The sequence below is a fragment of the Fukomys damarensis genome, unplaced genomic scaffold (genome assembly GCF_012274545.1).
Source record: "Fukomys damarensis isolate Sample0158 unplaced genomic scaffold, DMR_v1.0_HiC HiC_scaffold_15, whole genome shotgun sequence".
Lineage (NCBI taxonomy): Eukaryota > Metazoa > Chordata > Mammalia > Rodentia > Bathyergidae > Fukomys > Fukomys damarensis.
In genome coordinates this window covers 28,066,196-28,079,384 of record NW_022900927.1, presented here as the reverse complement: position 1 = coordinate 28,079,384, position 13,189 = coordinate 28,066,196, and the positions used below count along the sequence as shown (strand labels likewise).

Below are 13,189 nucleotides of genomic sequence, written 5' to 3'. Positions count from 1 at the left end.
AAAAAAAAAAAAAAAAAAAAAAAAAAGAAATAAAACTATCATAGGAAAAAAAAGTCTACCGTTATTCAAACATTATGATTTAGGTTAAAAGGTAACTTACAATGTCCTCCTCCCATCCCTCCATAGTGGTTGGAAACAGCAATCAAATTGTAGCGGCAAGGACCTGCATTTGGATTAATTAGGAATTCTGACATATCCAAGTCACTGTTTAAAAAAAAGAAGACAAGTAAGTTTTCTTTTCCCTCAATGCAATTTAAAAAATTGTAATGAATTCTATTCCCTTCTGCCAGTATTGATACTCACTGATTAATCACTGAAGAAATTATCAAGAGCCAAATAACTTATAAAGCAAGTCATACACACACCTTTGAGAAGTAAATGCTTTTGGAAGAATTTGGTTAGAGGTTGAGAATTAAAAAATGTTCCAATGATGTTGTGATTCAAATTAATATGTTCATGCAAATACATTTACCTTTCAGTACCCCAGGAAAAACAATCATTAGCATTTACTATCTGAGGCTAATAGATTATTTTTATTTTAAAATAACTTCCAAGGATGCTTTAAAGAAGGAAAAATAAAGGGATAGTGAAAAACAACTCTCTTACAAATTTTTAAGAATTTAAATATTTTAAAGCCTAATTTTCTCCCAGATTTTCTTGCTTTTGATGACCTGTATAACAGAGATAGGCAACATTCTTTCAATGCAACTGTTCATAATCTATTGCATATGAATCTGGAACACAACCATGTGGTAAATAGTTCATTCTTATTTCTAATTGTTCTCCCCACCCTGTGGCACCTTGTAATATTGGGGACTGAACTCAGGGGCTTCACACTAAACTACATCTCTAGCCCTTACTATAAAAAACATTTTTTGGGACAGGATCTTCCTAGGTTGCTAAGTTGCCCAGACTGCACTCCAACTTGCTATTTTCTTACCTTAGCTTCCTCTAGTGCTGAGATTTCAGGTATGCACCATCGTGCTCAGCAGAGAAATGTTTGAAATTTAAAATTATTACTGCTTTTTAGTGAGCTAAATATAAGAACAATGACTGTGGAGTGTGGGGCCATATGCCTTTAATCCTAATACTCTGGTATGCTATGGCAGGATCATGAGTTAGAGCCAAGCTTAGTCAATTTAAGAGACATAGTGAGATTCTATCTCACAAAATACAAGATAAAAAAGGGCTGGGGACAGGTCAGTGTGAAGGCCCTGGGTTCAATCCTTGATACCAAAGGAAAACAAGAAACTCAAATGACTTTAATAGAGTTTACCTTTCTTGTATTTACATTGTCAAAATGCCATATTCTTGAAAATTTTAAAGGCTTACACTTTTTTTCCCCCCTTTTTTCTGGTACCAGGAATCAAACTTAGCACTTTGCACTTGTGAGGCAGGCATGGCACCAATGAAATCCCTGGCCCCAAAGGCTCACACTTTTGTTAGAGAGGTAATAATCCTCCCTTTTTTACTCAGAAATTGGAATAAGCAACCCAAATGAATATTTTTTAAATTTAGTTCTTAAATTTTGTAACAGGGTCTTTTTTTGCAAGTTGCCCAGGCTGGGCTTGAACTTGTTATCCTTCTGCCTTATCCTGCCAGAGTGCTGGCAATAAATACAGGTATGTGCTACCATATCTGGCTCCGATAAATATTTTAAATTTTATATCATCTACAGCCTTCCAATCACCTTTATGTACACATTTGTCTTCAGTATTTGTACACCTACAGCTTCAAGTTAATTTTGGTGCACAATATGATAAAAAACCAAAAGAATAGTATTACAGCTCTTTTGCACAATGAGATAGTATCAAGTTCTTGTTGAAAATATTCTGTGATGAAGTTTCTATTGTTAAAAGACTAAGTTGATTAGAATAAATGTTATCTACTGTCCTTCTAAATTCTCAACTGTGGTCAGTGAAAGCTAAAACAGAAGAGACTACAAAAATGTTGCCTCTAGGTATCCTTATACTTTTTTACAGATATGATGTCATACCATGCAGTAAGAAAACTGAAGATTAATGCAAATCAGGATGATTTATTAATTACGTCATCCTTCTAAATAATTCCATTATTTTACTTTGTATAATTTTACTCTTTTTTAGAAAAAACACAATTAGGAATAACTGATGAGAAATGATGAAATAATTCCTAGCGAAAACAAAATCACTAAGATGATAAGGTATATGGGCCCAATGAACCCATAAGATTATGTAACACAGAGTGAGTTATACCATATATTTTTTAAAAAAGTATATTTCCTCTTTGGTCTTTGGAAACTCTAATAAAGAATAACAACTGTAAAATTCTAGTCCTTACAAATTGTTAGAACTACTCAAACACAAAAACTGAAATTCAATCCAACTGATACCTGATGTTTATTAAAATACAACAAAAGCATAAAATAAGTTTGAAAAAGAATACTCACTATCCTTTTAATTACAGTTTAAACTTACTTGATAGGAAAATCAACTAAAGTATCCAACTTATCTCTCATGTATCGACTATAAGAAAATCGTTTGAGATGTACTACAAGTACTGGAGGGAGGGACCATAGATCCAATTTCTTCGTGGCTTGCTGATGTTCTTTACAATTTGGACAATACCTACCAACAGAAAGAAATATTTAAAGCTTGACAGAGGTACAAACAATCAACTTCCGTTAATAAAAGCAGTAAACAACAACAAAACTTATGGGAAATTCTATATTTTTTTTCAGTAAGTATTATATGCCTACTATAAGCCAGCCTGAAAGCAGCTCATTATTTTTACTTCCAATAAATTTCCCAAATAACTTTTAACCATTATAAACTAATATGCAAATAAATGATGAAGGCTACATTATTTATATACATTTCAGTATACTAAAAAGACATAGATGTATCACAGATGTGTGTACAGACATACGTACTGGAAAATCTCAAAATGTCTGGGCTCTAATGTAATGACACTACAAATGTTTCACTATATTTTTCCTAAAAAGTTTCTCTCAAAATGGTTGTGCAGCTAAAAATTCTTGTGAGATATAATTATTAATAGTAAAATGGCCATTAGGGAGATTATACTAACGAAAATAAAGCTTAACACTGTAATAATATTTCCAAAGCTATTCTCATTCTTAATATAACTTAAGGAACTGCTGATTTAAAGCATTAAGAAAATAATTAGAAACAACTATTTAACTTTGCTTCTTACCAAGGATCTTCAGCACCTAGCTTTTCTTTTGTTGTAAACAGTTCAATGCAATCTTTTAATTTCACAAAAGGTTTTTTAGGAGGTTTATATTCCACACTTTCATGTTTTTCAAAATCCTAAAGAGAAGTATTTCTTGAGTTAAGAGAACAAATGAAACAAAACTCATTTTAGTGATACCATCTTACTATGAATAATAATGAAAACTCCTAAACTTTCTCAAAAGAATCATAAAGCTTATGTAAACTGAGATTTATATTGCACTTCTTAATCACTCCTGAGTAAACCTACATAGATAACAACATGTAAACAGAAAAAAAAGTTCATAATTGATTTTTGTACTGGCAAAATAAACATATCTGATAGAAGCAAAACAATATAACAGAGGAGTATGAATAACTCTACTAATCAAAGTAAATCAATAAAAGGTAAAGAAGTAGTGATGACTTACTTCAGCAGCATTTTCATCAAAGTATCTTTTTTTCAATTCAGGATCCCAATCCAAAGCAAGAAAAGATCTTTCTAAGATGGAAAACACATTTTTTCTTTAAAATTTAATATACTTTAGTGTTAAAATTAATGTATTTTAATGTTAGGAAATAAACCCAAATAAACAAGAAGTAATCTTAGGTGATTAAGGCATATAGCCATTTCCAAGCCAATGAAATAATCTGAGAGTTAAAAAACAGACACAGAACTCAAGCTTGAAGCATAACTTCACTTCAATAAATACTGGAATATGGTTTAGTCCATTTGGATATTAAGAATTAAAATTTCAGATAAATAAATTAATGGCATTTTTCACAATAAGGCTGAAATTGGTGGTTTTTTCCTAAAAATTTAACACACATGACATGGTTCAAGTCATTTTTCCCAAATACTTACCGTCTAGCCTAAGCTGCCTGTCATCAAATCTTATATGCCTGATATCATCTTTGATATAGTTGATATCTGTATTGCCTAAATTATTGAACTGGAATGTAAACAATCGTTTTTTGTGTCCCGTGAGTTGACCTTTGCAAGTTTCCTCAGTACATAATCCATTTTCAGAATCATTATCTCCTCCGACTGAATCTTCAGACTGGCTGTTTTCATTTTCTGAGGGAAGTTCTTGATCCTGGCTGGATTCATCATCTGGTTCATCTGTTTCCATTTCACCTAATTTTAGATATGAGAGATTTTAAATAAACTCAGCATTATGTTTTAAATTATTATTTTTCCCCAGGTGTGCAGATATTTTTTAGTTCCATAATCTCCATCATCTTAACTTTTTCTCTGAGGCAATAATCTTACTGAAGTACTTCTACAATTTAACAGGAAAGTCTTACTTGGCGAACCTTCTTCATGTATGCCATTTGGGCCATTCCCGTTAATATTTTGGTCCTTACAGCAATGTAGGGATCCTTCAGTTTCTTCAGTTTCAGTAGATATTTTGACATATCGGCTTAAGCAAAATAAGAAATTGAACAAGTTCAGCACTACAAAAAGGTTTAAAAATTGTTTTCCCTTCTGTCAATAAAACAAAATCTTTTGATGTAGTAACTGTAGATTCAAAATAACTGTAGTAGATTCAAAATAAATTTAATTTAATGATGTATCATACGTACAACTCACTAGTAATTTGTTTTATCTTTATAGAGATGTGTTACTTTATATTTTTACATCTTGTGTGTGTTAAAAGTTTGTTGCACATAATTTCTCAATTAAACAAAACTCTAAAAGACTCATTTATATATTACTGTTAAGAACACTTGTATTCATATAATGTGTTTTCAAATTTATTTTTTTTTGTGATGCTGGCAAAGGAACACAGTATAATGTGATCTCTGCACACACATCATGGAACTACAATAATTGGGTATATAAGAAATAATACTAAACATGTTATCTATAACAATTAAAAGAAAGGGATCAAATGGTATTCATTCATGATTACCTTACAATTCAGTTCAAGGTTTTTAGGAAAGCAAAAGAGGAGCCTATCCTTATTATCAATTGTAAAAATTTATCCTTTTATATAATTAGTATGAGTTCCTAAACTGGCAGTGTATGTAAAGTAATAAAGCATAAATTGCACTTACTGATAAATTCCTATTCCTTCTCAAATGGAAACTTGATATAAAAGTTAAAAGACTACATGTTTCCTAGGTAATGTGTTTTATATAATCAATAAAGTAGATTAGACTATAATCTGATTCTTATGCCTTCTTTTTCTTTCTGCATAGTGCTAAGGATCAAATCCAGGCCCTCACACATGGTAGGAATATGCTCTGCCACTGAGCTATATCCTTAACCCCTATAATCTGATTTTTAAAATTAATACTTTAATAATAACATCCTAGTAGTGTCTTTCACTCTTTTTTTTGGTACCGGGGATCGAACTCATGACCTTATGCTTGCAAAGCAAGCGGCAGAACCACTGAGATAAATCCCTAGCCCCCAGTGTCTTATATGTTTACTTTTGTTAGCTATTTTGTATTTTATTCCCATATTTACTTTTTAAACATGGAATCATCTGGCACTTACCACATTCTCAAAAGGAGGAGATTATAAAGTTTATCTTCTGTATTATTTCGTGGTACAGCCATAAGAAAAGGCTGACCAAAAAGCGATGAACCAGTATGGTGGGTATAACTTGAGTGTCTAAATTTTTCTCTTAGGCAAACAGGAATAATCACATGCTCTGTATCTTCTGTCCTATTGATATTAATTTCAAATCTACAAGGAAAAAACTGACTATGAATTCCCAAAATTTTGTTATTTTTTTCTCAAATAATATTTTGCATAATAAATTTTATACTTACACATAAATATCATCCCGTTCCATAATACTACTGAGGTTTTCATCCACAGCAAATATTCTGTGAAATCTATGATTGTATATATCAGTAACTATCATCTAAAAGGAAATAAATTTCTATTAAGCTGGCTTTGCAACACTGAAAACTAAACACTAACATATACTTCAACCCCAGAAACATCTTACCTTATCTGAAGGTACTCCTGATAAACCAGACAATGCTGTACAAAGATCTAGTATATTTCCAATTTTGGGGACAACCACTTTGTACTAAAACACACAAAAAAAATCGCAATGATTGTATTATCATGGACAAAACATTGAGTAGATTGTAATGACCTCACTTGGCTCAGAATGTCTGTCTCCAATCTTGCTATTACCCTGGGTAAAAGTGTCTAAATTGATATTTCCTAGCCTTATTGTTCCTTAGCTCCTCAATTCAAACACCACTATTTGTATTTAAGTATAGCCAACTTCTTGGAAATTTGATTCATTTCTACTGATACAATAAACTCTAAGAAGGTTACTTTGTAACCATTACTTCTTGCTTCTCCTGGAAACACACTCTTACCTATTCTTGGTTCATGTTGAGATTTTAATCCTTACATTTAATTTTCCCGTGCTTCTTTCATACAGTTCCATCCAGATCCTAGGCTCTTTATCACTTCTACTATACCACTGCAAACCCTTCAATGTCTTTGTTATTAAGTTTTACTTTAGTTGAACGTTTTTCAGAGCTGTTCAGATATGTTGGAGAAAATTTTCCAACTTTAGTGGCTGGTGTGCTACTTTATTGTGCCCAATCTCAATTCATCTTTCAATACAACCATGTACTAAAGTAAAATAAAGATGGATCAAAGATTTAAATATTAAAAAAGAAACACAACATAAATAAAACAGGCAAATTTTTTAAAAAATGGGCATGATAAAATAGGCAAAACTTTTGATAAAAACACGGACGAGGAATTTCTAAAAAGAACCCCAGATGTACAAGAAATAGAATAAAAAATCAATAATTGGGAATCATAAAATTAAAAAGTTTTTGCATAGCAAAAGGAAACAACCAACAGAGGGAAGAAATAATCTACAGAATGGGAAAAAAATTTTTGCCAGCAATTTTTAAACAAAGGACTAATATCTAGGATAAATAAAGAACTCAAAATAATTAGATGCCACTCAAAAGATCCAATCAAAAAATGGGCAAATGAAATAGAAATAAACAGACACTTCTCAGAAGGACAAATGGCCAACAAATACATAAAAAAATTCAACATGTTTGGCCATTAGAGAAATACAAATTAAAACAATGAGATCCCACCTTACTTCACAAAGAATACTTATATTAAGAAATCAAATAATAACAAATGCTAGCAAAACTGTGTGAAAAAGAAATCCTACTTTGTTGGTGGGAGTGTAAACTACTACAAAATCAGTATGGAAATCAGTATGGAGATTCTTCAAAAAACTAAAAACAGAAATTCTATTAGACCCAGCTAGTCCCCTCTTAGGGGTCTTCCCAAAAGTGTTGAAGACATCATGTTACAGTGATACATGCCTACCCATGTTTGTAGTAGCATTTATAATAGCTAAATCTTGAAAGTGGCCTATAAATTCAACAACAGATTAATGGATAAAGAAAATGTGGCAATTACACTCAAAACAGGAGTTCTGTATCATAAAGGACTAACCTGAGTCATTTGGAGGAAAAAAAATGTATTTAGAAATTGTAACGTTAAGTAAAATAAACAGACATACTGCTATCATGAAATCAACCAATAACAAATGCTGACAGGGCAGTGAGCAAAGAGGAACCCTGCTCCACTGCTGGTGGGAGTGTAGACTGGTGCAACCAACTGTGGAAATCAGTACGGAGATGCCTCAAAGAACTAACACTGGAAGTCCTGTTTGACCCACCTAGTCCCCTGCTGGGTGTTTTCCCCAAAGAATTAAAAGAATCATACCACAGTGATATATGTGTGAGAAATGAAAAGTATAAATAAGGACTAAAAAGTATAATAGATAATGTACAATAGGAAGAATAGGTGCAAAGGGGAAGGGGAAGTGGGAGGGGCAGGGGAAAGGAAAGAAGGGAATGAATTATTAATATTAGAAAATGAAAAAATGGAAACAAAGTCTTTGTAGATAGGAAGTGATGGGGGTGTTGAAGGGAGGGGCAGGGGAATGGGGAAAATATAACAACCAAGATGGATTATGTGAAGTGCACATTTCCAAGGATGAATGTCATTATATTGTATACCTTAAATGTACCAATAAAATTAATTAAAAAAAAAAAGAAATAGTTGGGCAGGGGATTCAGCTCAGTGGTTCTGCCACCTGCCTTGCATGAGCAAGGACCCAAGTTCAATCCCTGGTACCAAAAAAAAAAAAAAAAAAAAAAAAAAAAAAACAAACATAGCATAGTTTCTCCTTATATGAGAAACCCACAATATAAATAAAAAACAAAATAAAAGGTACGAGGAACTGGGAGATAGATCTTTTGCAAAAGGGAAGCAGACCAAGAAATGGAGGGAAGGGGAAGGGAAGGGGATAAAAGAATTGAAAAATAAAAAGTAGATGGATCTTTTGCAAATGGGAAAGGGACCAAGAGAAAGAAGGAGCAAGGAGGGAAGCAAGTGATAGGGGAATGTAAAAAGAAGATTTGGTATGTACATGTACCAACTGCCCATGATATATGTAATCATTATATACATGTATCAATAAAAATAAAATCTTAATAAAAAACAATCTTAGTTCTGGATTAGACAGCTTGATATCCTAGTATAATTATTAATTATAGCTCATTTTATCTCAAGAGACCTCTGATTCCTATAAAAAGATGCAGGGCTGCCCTAGTCTTAAGTGACCTCATCCTTCTAAACCAGTGACTACTGTCTTCACAGAGCTCACTTCTCAAAGTATTCAAAGTCAAAAAGTCCAACATTAAATACTTAGGCTATGTTAAGTTACAATGCTCAATTTTAAGTTTTTTTCTTCAACTTTTTCTTCCTATATATCCTATTAAGACAAATGGCAACATCAACTCCTCAAACTTCTACCCAGAAAACTTGGCATCATCTTTGAATATATTTACATACTTTCCACATTCAACTAGTTCTACCAAAGTGCCAACTTGACACTAATCTTGAGTTCAAGCCCTTGTCATTTGTCAACATTGCTAAATTGGTCTTAGTACTTCCAATCTAAGCCTTTCCTATTTAATCTCTGCTCTAGTCAGAATCTTCCTTCTCAAATACAAGTCTAGCTATATAATCTCTATACTAAATATCCTTTCATGACTCCTCTAGTCTAAGTCCAAATTTCCTAAGATGACATAAAAGATCTCAGTGATCCGACTCCTGCTTACCATATTTTTTACTTATAGAGACCAGCACAGGCTGTCCTCTCTTGCCATCAGATCTTTGTACCTGTCCTTTTCTTGGACTATAATGGTTTTATTCTCAGTTTTCAGCTGCTTATAACAATCATTTTTCAGGATTCATTACAGGTAGCATCACCAGTTTGTGCAGGTTATTTTCTGAGAGCTCTTTCAGTACCCTGTACTAGCACTTCTCATATTATGAAAAATTTCTTGAGAACAAGGACTAAACTACAAATACCTGCGTATTGCCACCATTCTGCAGTGTAAGTCCAACAAATAAATATGTTCAATATTGATAACTAATAAACTTCTAAAACTTAAATCAACTGCAACAATTGGAAAACTCACCAAGTAGGCTAAGTCAGCTAATTTTACTTCTTTATCAGCTGGTAAATTATAGCATTAATAAGGATATAATTTTATACTTAGGTTGCTACTGCTTCCATTTGGGGAAAAAAGTTAATTTTCTTGTGTTCTGATGTCTACAAATTTATCCTTATTAATAAATCAATGAAAGTTGCTTTTTTGGAAAAATGATTTAAAGGCCAAATTATAAAAGAACATTACCATATAACTTATGGTTAATTTGTAACATGATACAGATTATTTTATCAGTGTGGGAGTGTACTGTCTTTAACAATTTTGCTGTAGAATACACAGCATCTACATTTATTATTTGTTGCAATATATTTTTACACATTTTTACCCAATTTTCAGTACTCTCTTAGTCCACTGGCATTTATCTGGAAAACTGCAAACTGGAGAAGTAACAGTATGGTTTAGCACTGATATAGTTTCTCTCTATTGGAAAGAATATACACTATCCTGCATTTATAAGCAAGCGGGTAAGTGATATCAAAGTATATAATTTTATTTTATTTCATTTTTTGGTACCGGGGATTGAGCTCGGGTCCTTGCAAGGCAGGTAGCAGAACGACTGAGCTAAATCCCCGGCTCAAACTCAAAGGATATAATTTTAAAATGTGAATGTATATTACTTCCTCGTGAGGAGTTAAATTGAATTTTTGTACTGGCCATGCTGATAGATATGGGGAAGTACTCAGTGCTACGAGATACACAAGCATCAGGTTCAATGAGTTCATGAAGGATATATGTAAGAAGCAGCAAAAGAAATTAACAATGCATGATTTTTCTCAACTAGGTTTTAATTATTTTAAGTGAGAAAGCTTTTAAAGAACACTGCATATTGTTCTTGTCAGTAAACCCAAACACTTTTCTGCATAAGATAATAATTTTGTTTAAAGCATAACCTTCATATAGATGTCGTGACTTATATATTAATGAACAATTTGATTATAATCCTAAGCTAAGGATTTATAGAAAAAACATTTCTAAAGTAGGAACCATCTCTTTCTTGTTTAATAAACAAGCTTTATATTCATAAAGTACCCAATAAAATGAGTGAAAAATTTTTTGACTACTTCTGTATTAATATCTATGAGTTATAAGTATTGGAAATGCAAAGATGTGTAAGTTTTCTATCTTCAAAGGAGTCAATGGTCTATACAAGACCAGTAAACTGAATGTCAAAATAAAATTTGCTAAGCACTGTAATAGAATTTAGAGGGATAGGTGCAGAAAATGAAGAAGCTACTTTCATTAAGAAGTGTCAAATTTCAAAAAAGATCTGACTGATAAAGAAGGGAAAAAAATACAGTACTTAGCTCACACAATGTAAATGATTCAAAACACTAGCAAAGGAATCAAATAATTGACATTAATGCATACCACAGGGATTTTTCACAGAATAAGCAATATTTGAAATTTCAAAGTATTAAAGATTAACATATTATTAAGTTATCATAAGATTTTAGTCTACCTGAATTTCCATTTCTCTTCTAAATTCTTAAAATGTCTAAGATTTATAGGTATTAAAGCATACTACAGTGCTTTCTATAGAGCATGCCAGCACATGCTTGTAATCCACTGTGGGAGGGCTGAGGGGGGAGGATCTTGAGACTGAACCCAGATTGGGTAATTTAGTAAGACTCCCATCTCAAAATAAAAAATAAAAAAGGGGCTGGAGATGTAGCTCCATGCAGAGGCCCTGGGTTTAATTCCCAGTACTGGAAAAATAGAATATACATCTGTGGAAAACAATACTATGTTTTTTATCTCTGTAAGTGAAACCAAACAACATCTCAGTTTCTTTCTTTCTTCTGAAGTACCTGGGAATAAGCCCAGACTTGCTGAGCTATATCTACTTCCTTTTTTGAGATCTTGCTAAACTGCTCAGGCTGGCCTCAAACTCACAATTCTCCTGCCTCAGCATCCCAAGTAGTTTTCTTTGATGAAAAAAAGTGTTTGAGAATTTTACTTCCACATGTTTTTTACCCTTTCAAGGTTCTAAAAAATTATATTGATTCTAAAATATGGAAATATTGTAAAAACTATTATATGATAAAGATTATCATCAAATTGTGATTGAGGGTGGAGCACTAAATTTTATAATGAGTCAACACTAATTTTTACATAAAAGTAATAAGGCAAAGAAAAAAATCATTACCTGCATAGGTTTAGTAAGTGGATCCATTCTAACTAAATAAACTTCCAAGGTACGTTCTTTCTTCATAGGCAGTGGAAGAGTCAAATAACAAAAAGGATCAAATGTTACCGAGATCTTAGCACACTCAGGACAAACTAAAGTTGATTTGAAAAGGCCATGAAATATATCTACTATGATAGAATCATTTCTTTTTAGATGGTTTTCCCAGGCTTCTTCAGCAACCACCTACAAAGAAAATAAAACACAAATTACAAAGAGGTATGCAGAAATACCTTAGTAGAAATACTGTAATAATATCATGCAATTTACCTTATCTGGTCTTCCATCAGCATCTTTTAATTGTATATATGGTTTTTTCCTAATTCTATTCAAATCCTCATGTAGCCCATCCAATAGGAAAGCTAGCAGTTCTTGACAATCTTGCTGCTGATAGCCAGAGAACTGAGGTGCAAAACGTCCTACCTGTGTCTAATAAAAAAGCAAAACCATAAAATTAGCTGGAGACAAGATTCTTTTTTTTTTTTTTTTTTTTTGTACCAGGGATCGAACTCAGGACCTTGTGCTTGTGAGGCAGGCAGTGGAACCACTGAGCTAAATCCCTGGCCCTAGAGACAAGATTCTTAACAAAGAATACACTTCACTTTTATTATTCATGGGTTCTGCATTTGTGAACTTGTTTACTTACTGAAATTTGTTTGTAGCTACAAAATTGAATGCAGAAAAATCTGAGTTATCTGAAGTGTACATTCCCAGCTGGGGAACAAGGTCATGGTCTGTATTTTTGTATTTGATTTCATACTATAGAAAACAAGTGTTCTCTTTTGTGGCTAAATCAGTGTTACTTTTTCCCCCACATTTTTTTATTGCTGTGTTTATTTTTGTGTTTAAACTGGCCCTAAAGGATAGTGCTGAAGTGTTAGCTAGAGATCTTAAATGCACACATAAGTTACATGACACTAGCTGTGAATTCAATGTTGATGAATCAACAACATATTAAATAAAGTGTCTTTAAACAGAAACACACATAATATAAAGTTATGCATTGATTTGTGAAAATGCTGTGATCAGAGGCTTGGTAGAAGTCAAACCCTATATTTTCCCTAGGAAAACCAGTTTAGTATTTGTTATTTTTAGTGTTTATGTTTGTTAAGTTTATGGAAAATAACTATTGTGAATAATTAAAACTGACTGTATACATGCACAACAGAATAAATTATATTTTGCTCTGCATTACTAGTAAGCATTCAGTGAAGCTTATCTGGGATAAAATAGACCAACACATAGAATCCTT

General features: G+C 32.4%; 1 protein-coding gene across 5 annotated transcripts in view; it reads right to left on the bottom strand.

Moving 5' to 3' along the window:
• Usp15 (ubiquitin specific peptidase 15) overlaps window positions 1-13,189 on the bottom strand; it is a 123,513-nt gene that overhangs the window by 15,772 nt on the left and 94,552 nt on the right. For 4 of the 5 annotated variants that reach the window (XM_010644542.3, XM_010644539.3, XM_033763757.1 and 1 more), the window contains 11 exons: window positions 12,208-12,366; window positions 11,899-12,123; window positions 6,179-6,262; window positions 5,997-6,091; window positions 5,719-5,910; window positions 4,521-4,636; window positions 4,078-4,350; window positions 3,644-3,714; window positions 3,196-3,311; window positions 2,457-2,606; window positions 101-204 (listed from right to left, as the gene is read on the bottom strand). In XM_010644542.3, the coding sequence (XP_010642844.1) occupies window positions 101-204; window positions 2,457-2,606; window positions 3,196-3,311; window positions 3,644-3,714; window positions 4,078-4,350; window positions 4,521-4,636; window positions 5,719-5,910; window positions 5,997-6,091; window positions 6,179-6,262; window positions 11,899-12,123; window positions 12,208-12,366 (1,585 nt within the window). The remainder of the gene's footprint in view (window positions 1-100; window positions 205-2,456; window positions 2,607-3,195; window positions 3,312-3,643; window positions 3,715-4,077; window positions 4,351-4,520; window positions 4,637-5,718; window positions 5,911-5,996; window positions 6,092-6,178; window positions 6,263-11,898; window positions 12,124-12,207; window positions 12,367-13,189) is intronic. The other variant, XM_010644540.3, reaches the window with a different exon arrangement.